We start from the raw sequence: 23,534 nt of genomic DNA, 5'->3' as shown, positions 1-23,534 counted from the left end.
TTGATTTACACAAAAGAAAAGCTTGTGAGAAAATCTTATTGCACTGTTTTACAGATAAATTCCTTGTTCAGGTCAGTCCATACTATCTTCCACAGCCGTCCACACTTCTGCCTGGTGGCATAGACCAAAGTAGGTAGGTGGTGCTTTGACCAATGCTTTTCTTCCCTCGTTACTTGAAAAGTCTCAGAGGTAATGAATCATAGATATTTTTCCCTTCTTGTTATCCTTAGGCCCACCATAGTGTCTACTTTAAAACTATATGATAAATTTGTATGGCAGACCATGACTTATTGATATAAATTTCTATCCTAGTCTTTCAAACTCTATATTTTCTCTTATATCTCTGCGTCCAAAATAAAAAGAAAACACAAACAAAAATCCTGAACACAAGTGTACCTGTCCTACTTACCTTTTAGAATTTTTATGAGATCCAGGGCTATTCTGCAGAGCTGAATGGAACCTTTAAGATTACATTCTTAGGGCCGGGGATGTAGCTCAGTGGTGCCACTGCCTACTCTCAAGCTCAGATTACATTCTTCAACATTTTATTTTACATAAGAAAAAACTAACTTTGCACCAATGTTTTGTTAAACATAAGAAGAGATAATATTTGGGCCAGGGATTTAGTTCAGTGGTGCCACTGCCTGCCTCACAAGTGCAAGGTTCTGAGTTCAATCCCTGGTACCCCCCAAAAAAACTGTGAGAGAGAGAGAGAGAGAGAGGTAACATTTTCTATTGTCTTTATGTAGAATTCTAGTTTGGAGTCAAGATATCCATATTTTCATTTTTTTGCAAAATAATGCAGTCATTGTATGCTATTCTGGTGGCTAGGGAATTATAAATGTAATTACATTTGTAGAATATAGAAATAGAATATACACATGTAACCAGCACCTCTAACAGCTCTTCCCAAGTCAAGGAATGATTGCTTCAGGGTTTTTTTTGTACCACGTTTTGTTCTGTTTCTTCCTTTTTAACCTTCAGTTTCATAGATCAGTCTTTAAAAAGTACAGACATTGTTTCTGATTTGTCCTCCTTTGAATCTCATGTCTTTATGTGCATGTGAACTCCTTGGGGATATTGTTAACATGCAGACTCCAATTCAGGTGTCTAAATAAGCTTCCAATGATGCCAGCACTCCTGTCTGTGGATTTTACTGGAGAAGCAAGTCAAAAGCCATATAAATTATTCCATTTTCTTCCTTATCATCTCCTCTAATATTACCTTGCTATTGCAAAACTGTTCAGACAGATAAGAAAAGTCTCTCTTCTCTACCAGCCCCCAATGAACATATTGTAAGCAAGAACCAAGGAAATCTGAACTACTTATTCTAACAAGACTAATGGATGTCATAAATTGAGCCAATCATGTTGAGGATTGGCTAAATAGAATGTAGATAAAACAGTACCTTCTTCTTAAAGTTTGCTTTTTATCCTAATATTTTAAGTACTTTGTTTTCTTGATGAAAGGTTGAATCTTACAGCAGCCATTTGAAAGAGTGGGGAAAAAAATCTCTAAGCCTTCTGACTCCCCCACTGGGTAGAGTTAAGTCCCAGGAAGTGGACAATCTTCAGAACTTAACATCTCAATGACTGAGTGTGAAATAACAATTTGTGTCTTCATTATCTTATTTCCTGAGGCTACTGAGCAGTGTTTTTCACATGTCAATGAATAAAACTCAGCTTCATCCAAGATGCGCTCATGACTTATCAATGGTTTTGCTGTTGCTCTTGGATTTTCTTACATCCCTGAATCAACAAAGAAAGCTCATTCGTTTCACTTTGCAAAAATTGTCCATTTTCCCCCAGACTTTCCATTTCACGCTGGGTGAATTTTATTAAGATGGCTTTTACAGAAGCTAAGTGCTGGCTTGATGGGGCCCTAAGGGATGCAGTCACAGCCTCCACGATGTCGGAAAGCCTCCTGAGACATTTCTTTTTCACTGAAAACTCCTCAGAGAACCATAGGGAAGGATCCAAAATCTTTTTGGTGCTTGAATATTTTGATGTAACCTGTTGATCTTTTGAAGATTATCACCTGAAAAACAACAAAACAGTAGTAGTACACTTAATATCCAATATCTAGGCATTAATATCAAATTGGTATTGGGAGGGTCTTTCCAAAGACCTTCAATGATGTCTAAAAACTGATTTAAAGCATCAATTTAAAAATGTTTTTCATTTTAAAATATTTTCATTAATAAAACTTATCTGTAACCCTACTGGTTAACTTGTCAATGAGCTTTTTCCAGTAAAAACTCATGTGCTTAGAAATGGCACAGAAATTGCCACATAATAATCCTGTTCTAATATGACACCATAGCAACATAACATCCTGGATCATAACAGCAAATAAAAATATAATTAATCCATCCATTTCTCCATGATAGATATTTATTTCCATACTTTCCTTGTTTAGCTCCAAACTTTATAATGAAAATACTAATAGTGAATATTTTTAAATACTTAATATGTGCTAACTATAAAAAACACTGCAAATATTTGTGTATCAACTCTTTTTACCTTCATGAAGATGTTAAAATGGTCCTATTATTCCTCTTTTAGATATGGAACGGAAGTATAGGTAGGTTGAATAAATTGCCCAAATTCACCCTGCTCGTAATTTTCAGAGAATATATTCAAGCCAGAGGTCTGCATATCCAAATAGTCTCTTTTGTACCATGCAGTTCCCTCAACTACACCAAGACTTACTTAAACATTATTTGGTTAAATAAAAGATTCAATCTATGTTTGCAAATCCATAAATTAAAAATAATATGAAACAAAAATTATATAAAAGATTTATAGTCTTTTCCTGGGCTCCACTGAGCAAAATATTGCAGATTTTCCTTGAATTCTTTATATTTCAAAAACTTCCAACTCATTAGTGGTAGTGTTTTTATATGATAAATATGAAAATCATTCAAGAAAACTACTATTGGTTTATATTCCCTTAATGGTAAGAAATACACTTCAGTGATCTAAATAACACTTATCTGTTTCTTTATATTGTGGTGAATGTATTCTCTTTAACATTCCAAATATATGTGAATTTTCACCCTTTTGAGTTCCATTTTCATGTACTATTTAAGGATGCATTCATTGGTTGGTTTGGTCAAGGATGAATCTGCTTCGCTAACTTCTCCAAAAGCAAGGATGAACTAACACAAGGGCAAGGGCATCTTTTACATGGAGAACTGTTACGCTCTTGAACACGTGAAGACCCATCTCTTTCCCTGTCTCTATTCTCACAGAATGTGTGACACAGGAGAAGGACTATTCACTTTTCAAACAAGGGAAGGAGAAATGATCTATCAGAAGGTCCATTCTGCGACACTGGCCATAGCTGAGCAACATGAAAGATTAATGCTAGAAATGGAGCAGAAGGCCCGGGTAAGGCTACTTCCTTGGTAAACTAACAGCTTGGAATGTCCCTGAGGTCTGATGTACATCATGTTTACGTGGGTCCAGTCACATAACACCTCATTGTCCTCCCCTACCCAACACAGTTATCAAATCTGTGAGGCCCAGCCTCTCATCTCTGTAATATCTCCTCAGTGTTACCTGTGGCCACTGCTTGGGACCTTACCCTCTGTGCATCTACATGTGTATGATCTGTTTTCTTGTTTATCCAAAGGAGGGTGGAGTGCCTAAAGCATGAAAAACAAGCAATTCCGTTCACATATCTGCATACAAGTGCAAAAAATGCCAAGGAATAATAGGAAAATTGAGATTCCACAAGAAAAAAACTTAATTTTTCATCTTTATCTTTATCCTAAGCACTCTGAAATATTTAGCTCTTTTCTATCTATTTTTCAGTGACAATAATAAAATGTTTACATAAAGAGAGTATACTGTTTATCAACAGAATAGTTCCTGTTCTGGAACTATATTAGAGTTTCAGGATCAATAAGAAGTTACTTAATAAAGAATCTGAAGTAGGAAAGCTTACAGCCACTTGAAAAGAAAGTATAAACTTTACTACTTTGAAAAGTAATAAATGAAATGATTGTTGACTATAGTCTTTAAAAATGATATTCTTTCTGCAGGAGTTATAGTGATGTATCAGATTTATTCTGTGAGAGGACAAGTGGTACTTTAGGAACATTCTAATTCATTTCAAGATGCATGCATGTCTATTTAATTGTAAGATGATATAGATTTTTTTCATCTTGTATCATTTTGTTTAAATTTTGATCTTACAATATTATTAAACTTAATTCATTTCACATTTTCCCAGTCTACATATATATTTTATCTTTTCATCTAAAATACACTTAAGAGAGCCATCCTAATACCTAAGGAGGACAAGAGCAAATGCATAGGACATTTGATCCTCTGTGGGAATGGGTGAACAGCATCAGAATTAGGAGAATTATAAATATTTTACTGCAGGATTAAAGAATTATCAAAGGGGGCTGATAAAATGTAATCTTTTGGAAAGATTTGGGTTAAATTTAAACCATTGTAACAATTATTTGATTAATATGATATTTTTTCCAGTTGTTTAAATCAAGTGAAAAAAATGCAATGAACAAGTTTCAAATTCTTTGAGTTCCTTGTCCATTACGAGCCATATTTATGGTGTGCTAATGCATTGCTTTCAACCAAAATTAAGACTGGGACATCATTTGCTGATGCTTAACAGTTGGAGTTGTTTTCCAGAAGTTGTTCTAAGCAGGCAAGTTTTCCTATAAGTGGAGTGATTTAAATGCTATTTTGTGAAGGAATTGCCAAGTGCTCTTTCATTGTCTACCATAAGGGAGGGCAGACACTTTAAATTCTCTTTTCTCTAAACAACGCCACAGCTCTTTGCCTCTGTAATCCTGGGCAAGTCTTTAACTTCTAAGTGTCTCCTTTTCCTTTGCCTGTACCACTGGGGATATTATGGTTCTATCTATATGAGTGTTACAAAGTTTCTGTGCAGTAGTCTACATAAAGTGCTAAGAATCGGACCAGACCCATAGAAAGTCCTATGAAGGATTCTTTCTTTGATGGTGACATAGGAATGATTTTGAATGTTATAAAACCTGTAAAATTAAGAAATTAGTAAATTGCTACTTCTAGCTGTGGTGACATCATATTTTTTACATTCTTTCAGGTATGTATAACAACCGTATGCCAAAAATTTTGCAAAACAAAATTTTATTTACATTAGGGTATGTTTTGTATTGTGAGTGTCACTACCTGTGCTCCAGAGAAGCCAAGCTCAGAAGTGGAGCCAAGCAGTTGCCATTGAAGATTTTGAAACAGCCAACAGTTCATGCCCCAGAATGTCTAACAGTCTAAAACTGGGGTGTGAACCCTATCTGTAGGACCAACACTCAGATGAAAGGGGCAATGTATGTAGTAGATGTTTAAACAGCAGTCTTAGTGAAGCTCAACAAAGAAACTATATGTTTCTTTAAATCTCAAAATTAGAGATGAATCACTTCATGTATATCTCTAAATGCAATATTTGGTTTAATTTAAAAATGATTTCACAACTATGCTTCTCTGTGAAGGTTGTTAATGCTAGTTTTTTTTTTTAAGTTTAGTTTAAAATGCTAGTTTAAAAAAATACATCTAGTCCTTTCTTTAGAATAAACTAAATTATAATGCTCTTCTAAGAGCAGGCTACCTCAACTTGATAATAACCAAATGCCAAAATTTTTAGCACCTTGAGCATAGGTTCTCAGGTCTCCAAGACACAACCTTTTTTTCTTTCAAGGCACTTCTACATACCTGAAACTCCCAAAAAGAAAAGAAGTCACAACCATTAAATAATACTTAAACACCCTCTAACTTTTTCATTTACAATTTAAAATAATATGTAAACCTGTGTTATAAACTAAGCAGTAGTATAACGTGGAAGTTGAAATGGTACAAATAAAATCCGCCTAAAATGGAAAACAGCAAGTACTCTTTGCTGTATATCTACCGCGAAAATAAGATGACACTTTTCATTCCAGACCATGTGAGGTTAACATTGATCAAATAGTTAAAAGATTACATAAACTTTGATGAACAATAATGGAGCCTGGCTGATTTCTTGGTTAATCAACTCGTTGTGATCCCCTTGGAGAATTTTCCATGGAAAATGACTTCTGCAGAAGAAGATGCCTTCCACTGCTGCTCCTGTCGCTACAGCTTCTCCTTCCTGTATCCACCTGAGGGTCAGAGAGTGCTCACTGCAGAAAAGGGGCCAATACTTTTATGTAGTCTATATTTTCATTAAGTTTTTAACCCCAAACCTCTGCTTCTTTCAATGAAAATTTTGTTTTGGAAACACACGAAAGGAACTCAGGGTGTTAATTTTTTTTTTTTTTTTCCCAGTACCAGTGATTGAACTCAGGACCTTGTGCTTGCCAGGCAGGCGCTGTGCCACTGAACTAAATCTCTAGCCCAAGAGTGTAAATTTTAAACTCGAACTATTTCCAAGGGATTCCTAACATTCAAATTGTTGAGGAAATTATTAAAGCTAGATATTTAAGCCATCTGGCAATTTTGAATTTGTTTCCATTTCACAAAGATCATTGTCATGTTTAAAATGAGCAGAATTCTTTTTTGAAGTTCTCTTACCAAAAACTTTTTACTGCACATGTGGAACACCGTGAAGGAAAGATTTGACTTTCTTTATGATGGAAGCCACTCTTCAGAAACTCCCATCATATTTGTGCCCAGGTAACATACCCTTCTGAAGTTCAATAAAAGCAAAGTTATCACAACAGCAAAAGTTTTGAATGCCTCAAAAAAATTCAGTTTTGGATATCCGTGGATCTACTAGACACACACACATAAGGAATATCTGAAGGAAACTTTTAATATTTTTCTGGTTCACAAGGGTTGTAGAATGACCACAGGTTTAGAAAGAACGTGAATGAAAGGGACGAAAAATATTTTTTCTGATATCTAAATATAAGGAAGTGGGGATTAGCATTAGCAATAGCTAGACTTCTAATATTATAAATAACTTAAAAGCATATCTGCTGATAGCCTTAAGTAATAAGAATTACACGTTACACTTTTTTAAAAGTAAGATGTTCCTATTCTGCTGAAATTCTTATCTTCTGCTCATCAGAATTGCCCTGTGTACATCTTAAAGACAAATAGCATGGTCGCTATTGAAAGGCTCCATTGCTCTCCTAAGCAGAATGGGCCAAATGGGTTGTTGGCCAGAGCTGTAAATCCTATGAATGTTCTGAACACTGGCGAGCAGAAAAAGCAGCATCAGAGTCTTGCACAAAACACCTTCCCTTGAAAACAAATAAGTATTTTTATCTCTATTATTTGTTGTTTATGTACAATATTTCTTGTTAGAAATATAAAGAATGAAAACAAGTCAAATTCATATATTTAATAAACTAAAAATATCTTGCAGTTTTAACAGCCATGAACATTTTGAGCAATACTTATTTTAAGTAAATTATACCCTTTTGTAGTGTAATATTTAAAGACATTTCTGATGAGGCAGCAGCATTTTCTTCCCTTTGCCAGCCACCCACTGGCATGAAGAAATTTGTCAAAGAAACCCTCATCTTGGAGGAAGATGAAAGAGGAGAGGAGCTTATGAGAAAACAATTAAAAGTACCAGTTTTGTGTCCACATAGTTTATGCTGGCAAGAAGTTACATTTGCCCATCTCCAGTTGTTCTTTACCATAAGATTTACCCAATAACTGAGTGCTATCAACCTATGAAATGTTTTCTATGAATAGTTGCATAAAATGTATAATGTTACCAAACTGCATCAATTTCAAGATGTACATTTTTTTTTCACATTTCAGCATCTCTGAAGTCGAATGTGACTTACGGTGCTACATGCAACACTGTTTATATTGTCACTACCTAGAATAATGTTATCTTACAATGGGTGGCCTCTTGGTGTGAATAGAATATAGTAATGTTTTTTATAACCATACATTTACTGTTGATTTTTCGAGGAATAAAAAGACCTCCTCAATAGTTTGACTTCCATTTCAGGATTCCATTCAAACATTTTTCCTAACTACAATTTACAGGAACCTCTTATAATCTATGAGAATATAGTAATTAGTTATTCTATACTAACAGTAGGAAGAATTTGGAATCATTATTCTCTGATGAGCAGTATATAAAATTTTTTAAAACAGTCTTCGCAAATTCACTTCTGATTATGATCACAGATGTTTAAGCAATTCTAGGGAAAGTTATATTTTTATTGTAAGTGACAAACTGCAAATAACTTCATTCCTCAAAGTTCTTTTAAAGATTCTAATGATCATTTTTATTAGTACTAATCATAAGACATGAATCTTCATTATTACTGACAATGACCAGATCCCTGTTGGGGAACACCTTGCATATAATTGTGTAATTCTGTTTTACTGAGAAATACAGGTTGTAATGAGCTGGCACAAGATCAGTTAGAGCAAACTATTATGGTCACTATTGAGAGTGAACCTGAATTATCAATTATCTTAATTATCAGTTAACTTACTGCTGTTGAGTTTCAGAACAGTAAAGAAAATAGTGTTTAAACACACATGAAAAAGCACATATGTCTATATAAAGTCATTATGAGTTGGAAATGAGAAATAATATAATTTAGATCACATTGTTTTTCCTTAAAATTTATTTTATATACTGTAGATGTGATATATATATATATAAAATATGTATATATATATTGAATATGTATCTATCTATATATTTCTTACATGTAATCAACTAGAATTATTACTGTTTAAGAAAAATGACTGCCTAACATAAAAGAGCGCAGTGTCTATGTTAAAGAACAATTTTTTCTGTTATTTGCATGGCTCGGACTCAGCAACAATAAGAGATCACTACAAAACACTTTCCTTAAAGAAAAACCATACATTTAAAAAGTTACTCAAAATGACTCAGTGTATAAACATCATTATGATATATATAACAAAACCCAGGAAATCAGTGTCTTGTTTAGGGGAACAGTGCTGTAAAATAGAAATATATATACATATATGCCACTAATGGAGAAATTAAGTTCTAAAAGGCTGGTGTAAGAATTTCATGGAAGGATCAATAATGTTAAAGGAAGAAAGATTTATATTGCCTCTTGGTTTTCATCCATGGTCAGCTGGCTCCGTTGCTTTTAGCTATGTGCCTAAGTGGAAACTTCATGATAGAAAGACATAGCAAAAGAAAACTGCTCATTTCACAGCAGCCAGAAACACAGAGAGAGAATAAATCAGCAAGAAAGGGACTGGCAACAAGTTATAGTCCGCAATTCACACCTTCACAAAGCATTTCCTTCAACTGGGACCCACCTCCAGTCACCCTTCAGCTATGAATCCTTTAATAATGGGGCGAATCCATTGATGAGGTTAGCAGCCTCATGAGCCAATCACTTCCTCAAAGCACACCAGCCGGCTTTTGGGGGACGTGCTGTATCAAAAACAGTACTGTCAGTTCCTGGGATGTGTTCTGTGAGAGCATACGTGGTGTGTGGACGCACCTTGCCAAAGTGGTTAACTGAGCTGTGTGACCTCGGGAAGGCATTTATCTTCTCTGAAATTTAGCAGTCTCTTCTTATGTACTTCAGAATATTAGAATACTACCTGGGGATAAGTTTGCTGATTCTTAAATGATTCACAAAGTGGCCGGCCAAAAATGTAGCTTTGTTTTCAAATATAAAAAAAAGATACTTTCTTTAATCACTAGAAATTCATCCTAGCTTTCATTATGTAAAGATATTAGAAATTATGCAAATTTAACTACAGCTTCTAGATACTTAAATGTGTAAAATTTTGAAAGGGAAAAATTTTGATATAAAACTACTATGAAATTTAATGTTAAGTATATATTCATCATGTTCCTTACATTAAAAGCGTAGCTATGTGTATTGCCCCTACTTTATTGAGAAGGGGAGAGACAGAGGAAAGGAGGGAGTGCAGTGGGAGAAGAAGCCGAGAAGGGTAGAGAGGCAAGAAAGAGAGGAAGAGGAGCACAGGGATTACAAATGTACATCCTTAAAAACATTATCGGTTACAAATAAGAATAATGTTGAAAATATTTATGTTGGGGCCAGAGATTTAGCTCAGCGGTTCGGTGGCCTGCCTTGGAAGCTCAAGGACCCGAGTTCAATCCCCGGTACCAAAAAGAAAAAGAAAAGAAAATATTTATGTTTATGTTTGTAATGATTTCTTATGTTATTGTAAAGCTCAGCTTTTCCACAATATTTGAAAGTATTTCGTTCAATATATAGTTTAAAATACACAGCAATAGCATCCCTTTCGTTTCAAGTTTAATGAAAATAATATTTTGAAAAGTTCAACAATAACATCTAGCAACTTCCATTTAAATGACTGTGTAAATAACATGTTATTTGTTATCCCGGAACAAATTCGGCAAGGTGTCTCCTAATTCCTTTCCATTTATCTTGAAGAAAATGGAAGATTAAGTGTGAGGTATCCCCTATTGAAAATTAAGCCAAATCTTTTAGAAACCAATTGCCCATAAACCTTCAAGCTTCAGAAGACCATTTTAACGAATCCAAACAGTACCAAGCTTGGCTGGCTGAAGGTCCCTGGCATCTCTAGTTCCATATAGTTTCAAGTTTCATGAGCTCATTTCCAAGAACAAATAAAACCCAATGTTCTCAACTGGGAAGCTACATTATATGCGCTTTCTTATTAAGTAGCACATTTTTTAACAACTGACATCCATTTCATACATCACATTAGCACATTTCCTGGCCACTTGTATCTTTGCAGTACTTATGATTTACAGTCTGTTTCCTTACTCAATCCCGCTTGTCTCAGTCATGACAACTAATATGTTGAAATGTGCATCATGGAACAGTAAGTAATTCCCTTCATCTTATAGAGAAAGCTATGGCTACCCTTTCCCAGCTTTTCTGATGCATGCATGCTTGTGCATATACATAAGCTTGCAACGCATTTGCATACAGTACACGCATGAATACGCACATTGTACTAATGACATTTTCACCTATTTCTCACCATTCCTCATTTCCCCACATTGGTGAACTATTTCTCATACATCTTTCTTGGGTTTTGTTTCTAATTAGCTCTTAAGCTTAGCCCCAAATATGTCTCTTTCTGTGCTTTCATTCCTTTGATAGTTCAATTTGAATAGATTTTCATGTGTTGATCATATATGTACACAGGTCCCTCTGTTTTTTTGTGTCACCTTTTCCATGAAGTGGTGACAGTAACAATGCAGCAATCTTTATCAAACATTTCAGATGTGACAAGCACTATGCTTTTCACTCTAAAAGCATATCTTATAATTTATAACAACCTTTAAAGTAGAGGGCATTAACTCTGGTTTAAAGAGAAAAGTAAATCTTAAAAAAAATTTAAGTACCTTGCTTGCCTGAAATGAAATATGTAGGCAGCTGTGTGTTTGAATGCCACAGCATGTCAGCTGACAGTGAAAACGGATGCTACCATCTTGCCTCATAACATGGCCCTGCTCCTGTGAAATTTACTCCTTGCAGGTAATTCTCATTTTATCTGCTCCTGCAGAAGCAGGTTCATTGCATCATTTCTCTTGCAATGAGCTGGGGTGATGAAGAAAGAACATCACAGGTTCTGAAGCTTGCATTCTATGAACAAAAGAAAATGCCTTCTCTACCTCGCTATCCTTGCCTATGAGATTCAGATGGCACATTTGTTATAACTTATATGAATATTCAAAGGGATAACACATGGAACTAGTTCTCATTTTGCCAGGTACATAGGAAATGGCTCATAAATGTTAACTCAGTGCTGAAATTCTTCTCTCCCAATTATATATATTTGTATCTCAAATGCTAACATATTTTGTTAAATTTCTAGGCAACAATAATGGTAATATAGAATAAAAGGAAAGTCATGCTTGTTTATACAAATGGATTTTATATAGATTAATATAAATTAGCATTAATGTCCATTACAGAAGGAAAGAAAGTCTCAAAGGAGCAAAGTACAGAAGGCAGTAATCCAAAAGATTTTTTTTTTTTGTAAAATAACAAAGAGGTGGTAGTAACCCTTTCTTAAAAATCTCAATAGCGTCCAAGCCCCACTTGCTTCTTCCTGATAGCCGAGGTCCTCTTCAGTTAGGGCTGAATTGTCCCACATTTCCATATGTTGAGGAGGAAGCTCATTTTGCCTGGAAAAGATCAATACCATGTTGAAATAGCAGTGGTATTGTTTGGTATACAAACATATCTGAAAATGTAATAAGAAACAAAATTTGTCACAATTAACGCAAAGCCATGATTGAACACCAAACAAATAGTTCCTCACTACTAGTCTTTCAAGAAGATGCATTCAAAAGAGTTTCCCAAAGTTTAGGAGAGAGGGTGATGGTGTTTGCTGCAGGAAATAGTCCTGAGTATTTCTTTGATATCATCTATTGGTCTCAGTTGTTTATAAATACATGCATTTGTGTATTTTATTGCCTAAATGAAAAGAGTCCTATAAATTATTTCTTTTCTCTTGGGTCTCCTTTACCATCAACTGAAAGACACCATAATAACCACTATCTGTGTGATGCTCAAATAAAGATATTAATTTTGGTTCCATATGGCACATTTTGAAACTAAATTGTGCTCTTTGGCTGTGGGCATTAGGAGACAGCTCTCACAACTCTCAAACAGAACACAAATGTTTTAACTCTGTACTTGGTTGAGCTGTTATCCCCACCCTTCCCAGATGTTAAATAAGCAACTTCTGATTCATTGTTCAGTATCACCAGGAAATAAATGTTGTTTCAAAGGAATAATACCAGTGGAAGGTTAGGGTTGAAGACTGCAGAAAGCCTGGCAAGTGTTTCAAGAGACGAACTAACTGCTTCTCTGTCTAGTTGGTTTCTTCATCTTTGTTGAAGTATCCTTTTAGAAACCTGACCATGTCTATGTAAAAGGAGAAACAGATAAGTGTGATGCCTGTGTGAAAGTGTCCACAGTAAAATATGGGGGGAGATCTGGTCCAAAGCACAGCATGATTTTGTACTTTTCTTGAGGAATTTTCCAATGGCAGATGCCACCAAAAATCATCACAGCAGGCCTTGCCACAACAGACCCTGCCTAATTCCTTAAAACATAGTAATTGCTTAGAACAGATCTCACAATGATTTTTCACATATATAGATACATCACAGATATAGAAATAAAAATATGGAGATATAAACATATTTATTTTCCTACAAATACAAAGTGGCTTTTTGTTGTTGTTGTTGTTGTTGTTGTTGTTGTTGTTGTTGTTGTTGTTACCAGGGATGGAATTCGGGACCTTGTGCTTGCAAGGCAGGCAGTGGTGCCACAGTATTTACTACTGTGATCCTAAGTATCTTCCAGCTCAAATTGTTGCATTGTTCTTTCAGTTAAGAAATTACTATAGCACTTTAGAAGCTTAAATATTGCATGATTTCTCTTACATGGGAAACCCAATAGAACAAAAAGAAATTAGTACTTTAAACCATATTTTTAATGTGTTCACTTGAAACTATTATAATGTGAAAATAGCTAAAAATGATTTTTCTATGTCCTCTTGAAATCTCTCACCAAAGGAAGTTTTAAGAAGAGTTTAAAATTAGAACCAACGAAATTTTCAAATAAAAGTGCTTAAACTACTGTCACATTGACTTTGTCATCGTGCCAATCAAAAAGACCAATTTATACATACCTTAACAAAATTAAAGGTTATTGGACAAATCAGGGAGATTTTATACTCTGTGTCGGATTGTTCATGACAAGAGTAGTTGTATTATTTTGCTAAAGGTGCCAAAACAAAACACCACAGACTGGGTGGCTTAATCAATAGCAATTTATTATTTCACAATTCTAGAGATTAAAAATTCAAAATCAGTATTGCAGTAAGATTGTTTTCTCTTTGGTGTGCAGGTATCAGTGTTCTGGTTGTGTGTTTTCATGGACTTTTCTATGCACACATTATTCCTGATGTCTCTTCCTCTTCCGATAAAGACACCATCTTGTTGAATGAGGGTACAAACATTGTAACCTCTTTTAAATTTAATTAACTTTTTCAGGCCCTATCTCCAGATGTAGTCACATTGAGATTAGGGCTCCAACACAGGATCTGGTGGGGGACACAATCCAGTCCTTAGCAGCTTTTAAAACATAGGCGTGAATGACAAGCGGGCTCCCTAATGTTGAGCAAAACACTTAGACGTTTAAGATGTAGTGAATAAGAACTGTAAATGTTCTACAGAAATCCATAATCAAGGCTTAAACACAAATTTTCCCTTTTTTGCTATGTAATATAAAAGTGAAATAAAAAGAAAATAAAGAAACAAATGAAGAAACAGAATGTTGTTAAAGGCATGCCAGGACTTGACAACAATGAAGAGAAGAACTAGAGAAACATAAGATATAAAATAACATGGGGTGATTCCGACAGAAGTGGTCTAGAGGGAATTATTCTCTAGGTTTCCAATTATTTGCTTCCAGAAAATAAAATATGTTTATTGTGTTTCCATGATGCTTAATAGTGACTGAGCATTTGAGGAGGAAAAAATGTTTCTCAGAATTAAAAAAAAAAAATCACTGCATCAATTTAACAAAAAAAATTTGTATGGCAAACAAATTACCATAGATTTTAAAAGAATAAAGATTAGATAGCAAACAGAGCCGTGAGTAATATGAGATTCATTTCATGAATTAACTGATGTTATTAATGGGCACTGTTGACCCAAATTAAAGATGTAGGTGTTTAATTATGTTTATGCCTCACAGGAAATTGACCTCAAAAGGGAAAGATCTTTTCTCCCAACAACACCTTTAAAAATGATCTTTGCCTCTATTCTCATACAGTAGTGAGTGACAAATTGGAGTCTATGTGAGGATGTTGGGTGTTCCTAACATGGGTAACCACATGTACAGATAGATATTCTCCAGCACTTAGGGCCAGAGACAAGCCGGAAATGCTCTGTTAACAAGCATCCCAAAGATTCTGAAACCTCTACTCTACTCCAATCCAGATATTTGTCTTCTCCACGCCTCACACACACATATAATGGGAGGTGGATGTGGATAGTACACCAATTTTTGTAAATAAGGAAATTTTGAAATATACCAATGTATGACACTTTTGTTCTGAAAATGTCTTGTCACTAAGAAAAAATAAAATATGCTCAAAGTCGTGGTACCATCTATAAGAGAATGTACAATCCTCTTAGTTTTATGTGAATATGAAAGATCTGTTGCAGCATATCAAGTACATTCCTGACCTCAGTCTTCTGTGAAGAGTAAAAGGGGCAGAACCCAAGGCCAGGCGCAGAGGGTGTGAGTAAGTGTGGGAGGGAGGCACTACACAGTAGGTAGATAGATCGAGTCAATCTTTATAACCCCCTCTTTGCCAAGAGTCAGACGTAAAGGAAGAGTGAAATTTTATTCATGAGCGGATTCACATTTCTGTCAAAAAGTCAATATTTGCTCATATTGTGTCAGAAAAATATGTATAAAGATCAAATAAAACCATTTGTGTGTTTATTAAAACCTGGTGTGAATTAAAATATATTTTCTTTAAGATACAATATATACTATTGTTTTCTTCTAATTAATCATGTACCTAAGCATGTAATGTGACATGGTATGGATCTCTTCGACTAACCTTAAAATGTACATGTCAAGTAAGAGACTGAACCACTCTTTTAGAGTTTCTCAGGAAAAACAAACAAACTCATTTAAAATGTACAAGGCCCTAGCACAGAGGCAAAGAAAGAATGTATTTGAGAAAAACAACCATCGCAAAGGTTGGATGAGGTGTCCAAAAGAGACTGAAATGCTTAAAAAAAGAATAATGGGTGTTTTATTCTGGGATATCTGATTCTGAAGAGACTTGCACCTTCATTTTTTTAGTTATTTTTTCCATTCTATGCATTGTGAAAGCTAAGAGCAATGCGGAAAACCTTGTCCACAGGAATGCAAATAAATTTATAGAAATACAATCTGGAGAAATACACTTATTTTGGATTACACCAGCATGCCCCATTGGCTAAGTGCCACTGCCATTTTCCTTGGAATCAGTTGCACCATCTTGTTCCCTGTTTAGTTAATAGGTTAGATTAACGTGTTTTTGTTTGTTTGTTTGTTTTAGTATGATTGTATCTTAAAAGTTGCACGCATTCTATCTTCACTTAAAAGTGAAAATTTTGGGAGCTGGGGATTTAACTCAGCGGTTCAGTAGCCTGCTTTGCAAGCACAAGGACCCGAGTTCAATCTCCAGTACCAAAAAAAAAGAGAAAATTTTAGTATAATATTTTAAATAATCCTAAATGTGTTTTCTTTTTCTCTTTAGCTTCAGACAAGCTTGACTGAACCAATGACGTTATCCAAATCCATCTCTCTTCCTCGCAGTGCGTACTGGCATCACATTACCCGTCAGAACAGCGTTGGTGAGATCTACAGTTTGCAAGGCAAGTGACTTTATAATAGCAGAGCAACACCAACTGCCATTAGCTCCCTTCACATGAACCAGGAGTTATGCTAATCACTTTGTACTCGTGTTGCTTGCTTTTCATCCATTTCCATTTAGCACCTATCACTGGCCACAGTGGGACTTCTGAGATTTACAGTTGCCTTTTGAAAGCTATCCTTTCATATGCTTGTAAAAATTATTCTAAAAATTGCTGTGAGGGCTACGGACCCAATTTTGTACAAGACCTTGACAAAAACATTATACAAAGCACATTATCAGAAGCTAAAAGCTAATGTTTGGGTCTGTTTCATGCTGGGTTTTACAAAGGATTTCCTTTCTAGCATCATTTTATTTTTCTTAATAGGATTAAGTATCAGTTCAGAAGCTGACTTCAGGCCCAGTAATGAAAATGCTACATAAACCTACTAACAGAAGTTTTAAGATTTAGTCAAAGTCTTGTTATATGAAAACCTTGAGAAGGGTGAAAGGTAGATTGTACTGAGTGTAAATACTTTGCTTCTGTGAATTTTTTCTAATGAAATGACTGTTTAACTACCATGGGAATGGCATGCCAGAAGAATAGAACTAATAGATACCAAGCATATGAACAACAGCAGAAATCTTAGTGTCAGCCATTGTCTTTTTATTTCTTCTCTTTTGTTTCAAAATGAGTAATCTTATTGTTTGAATAAAATATTCAACTATAAGCAATTGACGAACAACTGAACCATATTGGAGAAAGCAATTAACTAAGCAGATAAGGCTGTAATATCCCTGGGAAACATTTACTCAAGTAGCAAACATTTATTAAGCATCTTGGTCTTGAACTTAAGAGGCATGCAGTGAATACCTGGTGAAGGAAGGACAGGTTGTGACCTTCAGCATCATGAGACATTCAGAAAACCGTTTCATAGTTTAACCTGTACTAATATTACACTTGATCTTAGCAGAAAGGCTGAGAAGTGACTAGCCTGTACTAATATTAGCAACACTAAATGTGTCAATTAAAAATTCTATTTAAATCAAACTGAAATAATGTATGTTATATAAATTTGCTTTCTAGAGTTTCAAACTAGATTGATTGAATTTGATCAGTGAGAATTATATGGTCAAAGAGCTATTGTATAAGAAAATATAGTGGGAATTTCAGTTACTGGAAGCAAGTGCATTTAACATGTTGAATGGGCATTTAAATTTTAACTTTAATGGCCCTCCTCGGTCAACTTGACTACCTGTAGTTAAGATGCTATTGTGCTGTTTTTATGCTATCTGATTTATGAGAAAATATTTAATAAAATAAGGACTTGAGGACAGAGAAAAGAGAGGTTTAGTTTGGTGATTTCAAGAACTGGAAAGAGGAGGTGAGCTTCTCAGTCTTCTGCTTTCTTTCCCAGATGTCAGGGACCACACACTGGAGTTGTCTTGTAAAACTGAGCTTTCCCTTTCCTGTGATTAGAATTAGAAAATGTACGTATAACAATAGGTTATCTGCATTTAAACATAAACACGTATGTGGAAATACTGATGTTCGCTTGGAAAAACTGAAACATTTAAATGAGGAGATTTGAAATATCAAATTTATAAGGAAAAAGTTGGAGGTTACTACAAATAGTTGGGAACAAGTTGGAAAGTGAAGTAATAATGGCTTCGGTTTTTGTCAGTGGTTTGGTCTATAATTCCATTAAACAAAATATTTTTTTTTTCATGGTAGCATAAAGGAAAAACTTTTCTCTGGAGGGAGACCATATACTGATACACAACTTCAGAAATAGTTTAACACTTATCAGGAAAAAAAAATCCATGACACTACATTGAAATATCTTAAAAACATTTCCACAGGCTTCTTGCAGGACAATATTGACATATACTAAAATAGATACAATAACTGATTTGAATAATCTATGATTTATCTCACTAATATTAATTTCCAATAAAGTTAAGTGTTGAAGTGCTTTATCAATTACAATGAAAAATTTATTTGCGTGGGTGGAATATCACACTTTTCTGTGTTGATTAGTGGTTGTTTCTGTGCAACAGAAAATATGTATTGATTAACCTAATGACTGTAAGTCAGATAGGTATTCAGTGTAAATGCCATTTCACGTTACCTTGGGTTAACTTTTTATATTACATTTTTCTTAAAGCAATACACTTTACCATTTGTATACCCTTCATTTTATTATGTTATAAAAAGAAGAGATAAAAATATGTAGATATCCTAGAAGGTAGAAAATAAATACACTAATAAATGATTGATAGATAGATAGATAGATAGATAGATAGATAGATAGATAGATAGATGAATATAATAGGTATAAACTTGTTAACTGTCCCGAGCCGCGACGTCAGGATCCGGCCAGCAGGTCCTAAACCTGAAAGGACGAGGACTGAGAGACGGGAGGCACTTTTCTTCTCATGGTCCTTGCTTTATTATCGAACCTCTCCTTTTATACTCTCCAGCTGCAGCCCACACATTCCGGAAGGAAACCGTTAAACCGTTACATTTGCACTAGTAAACCGTTCAAGAGATCAGAACACCAGTAAACCGTTCAACAGATCAGACCACCAGTTGAACTAGCCCGTTGCTATGGGCGACGGCACGTCCACACTGCTCGGGTGAATCACAGGTCAATATGGCTGTGCTCATGTTGTGTTACTTTACAATGCTCTCCATAGTTAACAATACTTTGAAAATGGTGAATATTCTATTCTTTTCCTGATCTGTTATGGTATTCAAAATTAGCAGTCTCCATAGTTTTGTATTGGTATTACGCCACAGTGGGTCAGGGTAGAATAAAACTAATGAAATGAAGAAGAAATAAAAATAAAGCAATGAGCCCCAGCATCTTTCTATATGCGTCTACAATGTTTTCCCAACAAAATAGCATTTGAAAGTGAGGTTCATCCTCAATGGCTATGTCCTCAGTCAGAGCTAGTGAAGTGGCGTCCTTTTATGAAAAATAGTTGGCTAACTAGCACTGAGGATTTCACAGACTGGAAGTAAAAGTCAGGCAGTGTGGTGAGTGCTATATCATCAAGTAAACCTCAGGTAGTTTTGGAGATTACAAATAGATCTTCATAATTTTATCAACTTTTTTTTTTTTACATGTGAAGTAGAGATCAATATGAATTAAATTCATCATGCTTTCATTCAGAAAACAGAGAAGAAAAGTTATGTACTTAAAGTTTAATCGATTAGGATTCATTAATAACTAGCACATATACTTGAACTGAAATAATCCATGGCATGAAAATAAATTCTATATGAAGACTTACCTATAACTTTGATTGCCTGTCACTCTCAAAGATGCACACTTAGTTCAGTTTTGCCATATTCATTTCTGTTATGTGTCACTTAATGCACTTTCAAAGACAGATATACCAAGAGGGAGGTACTGTGACTTTAATGAAGAGTAAATGCCTCAGAATTAACCCGATTTCTCCATGCCACTCGAGAAGGGCGCTCAGAAAGAACAAGTTGTCATGATTTCCCTGTTGCACATCAGGTGCCTGGGTCAAAAGTGTGAGAAGGGGAATCATTCTCTTCTAACAAGTGTCTGTTGTCCTGGATACCAGGCAGTTACTGTTCATGTTCCCCACCCCACGTGAAGTTTGAACTATGCCACCTTTTCTCTTTCTGCCAGATAAATTGGATGATTGATTTGTATTAGAAGATAGTTTTCTAGTTTTATGTCTCAAACTTCCTGTGAGCATGTGAAAAATATTTAAGTCACGCATATACAAATGATATTCTCTCTAGGCTGAAGGAAACCTAAACTGTTAAAGGAAAGAACATATGGTACTGAAATCTTGCCTGAGAAATGAATGCTTCAAACCTAACATTTGTTTAATCCTAAAACAAATGTAATTTTACTTTTAAACCTTAGGAAATGTGTGGAAAGTCTGAGGATGAAAGAGAAACAGAGACAAGAGAGCAAAGAAACATAAACAAGGACTTCAGATTACTGTTTTTCTTCTAGACTCTCACCTTGACCTTGAGATAAAATTTAATATATTTAGATGGTGGATTATATTGTACCGTTTTTAAATCAGGATTTATGAAAATGATAGAAGCATCTGATGAAAATGACAAATCAAATTAGTATAATTTATCAATGTAAAATTAATGTAAATTAGTAAAATTTATCAAAATTTACCAGGTGTAGTGCAGACACTCAATGAATCTTTCTTGGATGAAAAAAATTAATAGCAGTTTATTCTGAAGGACACAGAAAGGTGATGGCATCAATACTACGTCCTCTGTGAGGAAAGTGTGGCCTGGGGAATTGTGTCTCATCCCACAGGTATCCTACTGCGGATAATTCGTGTTTTTTCCCCTGCATAATTATATTTACTATGCACTTCAGAGTCATTTTTACTGACCATAGATCCTTGCTGTTGCCAGGAGTGGATCTCCAATGCTCAATTCCTATCCCTCTCCACCTGCTGCCTACCTGGTGGGATTAATTCTTCTTCAATAAACTATAATATTGAGAATAGGAGCTGAAAATGGTCCCCATTGAGTGATTTTATGGATTGTGTGCTATTTTTAAACTTCCCCTGACATAGGCAACCTCTCATTTTCACACAAAATTAAACGAGATGTACTTGGAGTCATTTTTAATAGCTTTAAAAACTTCGCTCTTTGGCCCAAAAATGATTACATGAACACCTTCTATAATGGCAGGAGCTGAAGGAGTTCTGCTTTCATTAACACCTATTAATATCTAAATGCCAGCTCCAAATTATGTACCTTCCTCTGCCCTGTGTTCACCCGCAATTAACCTACAGACCACCAGTGCCAGCACTGAAGCTTGCCTGATCACACAAAAGGCATTTGATGCACATAGAAAGGACATCTGTGGCTTCAGTTTCTCAGGACAGGTGAAAACACAATTAGAGTTAGAGATAACCTTCAGAAAATGCTGAACAGGATTCTGCCACAGAGGAACAAAGCAAACCAAAGGATTTATTCCTTGTTCAGCTATGATCTGTCCTTCTTTACCGCCCATTCACAACAGTTTGCCTTGTTCATAAAGTGCTTCCAGTGAGATTTTCTTAGATGCTCACTACAGATTTTACAGATTGCAAAGTCAATAAAAGCCTCATTCAAATTTTTTTTAAAAACTACAGAAAGTTGCAATAGTTATAAAATGAGCCTAAATAAATTCAAACAACCATCTTCTCGGTATTTGAGAAACACATTTTCAGGTGAGCCAGTCGCAGCACTGCTAATAGCCAAATACATGACACATTCTCCATAAGGCACAAGCCTGCTCATGGAGATCCAGCAACAGCCTTTAGAAATATGATGCTTTTTCTAGAAGCAATTCTCTCTGTCTATTAAACCATATTTATGGACAGTTATTGCATATCTTTACCTTAAAAGAGGTAAATCAAAGCAAAAAAGTGCCTCTCTGGATATCACTTTTTGGAAATAAGTGAATCAATTGCTCCCCAAAGTAGACATCATAAAAGTGCACAAAATATTTCCCCTGTGAAAAGTATGTTATCTCCGGCAGTCAAAATTAATCACTCCCTCTGCCTTGCTCCATTAGACATTTAGGCATAAGTCTATTTTCTTCATATAGTTGTTTGAACACCTGCTTTTTCCATTGGATGGTAATGGAGTAACTTTAGGAATCAAGTTTTTATCTCATGGCCCAGCCAAACAGGGATTCTCAGCTGTTGTGAAGAAGGATCATCTACAGAGGTTAGGGTCTCGAATTTTGAAGTCAGGTGAATCTGAGTTCAAATATTATATTAACCTCCACTGAGGCTTGTGACTTCAGGCAATTTACTTCATTTTATTCATCCTAAAATGACAATAATAGTACTCAACATGTTGATTAAGTGAGATATTAATAATTATCATCTTTCATGTATTAAATTCCCACTAAGATATCCTTTTATGGCACAAAGCAGTATGCTGTCCTATGTCAGTTTATTCTAGTATTCATGTTAAAAACAGTAGGACAGAGTTTCCACTATGAATGAGGAATTTTGCTTGATGCTAAGGACTTACTTTCACTTTAAAAAATATTTCCTAGCTTTTAAAATCCTACAGAAACTAAACCTAAAACATACCTTAACCCTAAGTTTTTACTGCAAGAAAAAAATACTCAGTGTTCTTTTATTATTTTTCTACTCGAGAGTGAATGTGAGACTTTGCACCCTAAGCAGATAAAGCACTTCTTCCAAGCCCTTACGTCACTCAGTCCAGGTAGCCCTGGGGAAACACAAACCTCTAAATGGAAAACTGGAAGGACTTTATTCAGCTCCCTCAGTGCAGGGCAGGGCCTGCTCTGCCACTCGCTTGTCCCTCGTCCCCCAAGCCCCACTTGTTAGCTTGCCCTGGATGCTGAGAATCCTTTGAGAGAGCATTCTTCCTCCCTAGGCACTAGCCTGTCTCCCACGACGAACGAGCTTTGTTTGAGCCAAGTCCTAGCCCTGGATGCTGAGAATCCTTTGAGAGAGCATATTCTTCCTCCCTAGGCACTAGCCTGTCTCCCACGACGAACGAGCTTTGTTTGAGCCAAGTCCTGCTGTGCCTATCTCCTCACATGGCGTATTCTACTGGTTGGACAAGAGGTGAACAGCAAGATTTAGATTGCACAGTAAGTTCTCCTGACATAGCACAAGGCAGTTCTGAAGATGACTCACAGTACAAACAAGCCAACTCAGCCATTTAATCATTTTTTAACCAGACATGTAACAGTAATTACTGAAAGATAAAAAATTAAGAATTTCCAGAGCTTATGTGGGATTCATTTAATCTACCCATGGTTTTATTAAAATAAATGCTTTACTCTTTAATTCCAACCTGAAATTAAAATTTATACTTGGTCTCTATACTTGATTCCTCTCTATTAAACTTCTCCCAGGGGATTATTTAAATATAAATTAAATTAAATTCTATATTGCTTAAATTTTATGGAAAAATATATATTACATTTATTTTGGAAAGTAATAACCATAGTACCTAACACTGGTTGAAAGAAAGACTAAATAACTATGTCAATTACTACAGACAGATATTTACATGGATGGAAGTGAATACACACACGTGCTCAGCTATCTCTGCCATACACACACACGCAGAGAGAGAAGCTTTTGGCTTAGTTTTACTTCACCATATGTTCCTTCTTC

The 23,534-nt window shown here is 35.2% G+C and overlaps 1 protein-coding gene across 1 annotated transcript in view; it reads left to right on the top strand.

The window, feature by feature from the left end:
* Positions 1 to 23,534, top strand: part of Dok6 (docking protein 6) — a 419,379-nt gene that overhangs the window by 315,048 nt on the left and 80,797 nt on the right. Inside the window, exons 6-7 of the mRNA XM_010607470.2 lie at positions 3,254 to 3,392; positions 16,266 to 16,383. Of these exons, the coding sequence (XP_010605772.1) occupies positions 3,254 to 3,392; positions 16,266 to 16,383 (257 nt within the window). The remainder of the gene's footprint in view (positions 1 to 3,253; positions 3,393 to 16,265; positions 16,384 to 23,534) is intronic.

Source organism: Fukomys damarensis, unplaced genomic scaffold (assembly GCF_012274545.1).
Source record: "Fukomys damarensis isolate Sample0158 unplaced genomic scaffold, DMR_v1.0_HiC HiC_scaffold_30, whole genome shotgun sequence".
Taxonomy (NCBI): domain Eukaryota; kingdom Metazoa; phylum Chordata; class Mammalia; order Rodentia; family Bathyergidae; genus Fukomys; species Fukomys damarensis.
Note: the sequence above shows the minus strand (reverse complement) of the source record. Positions and strands in the feature narration are given on the sequence as shown.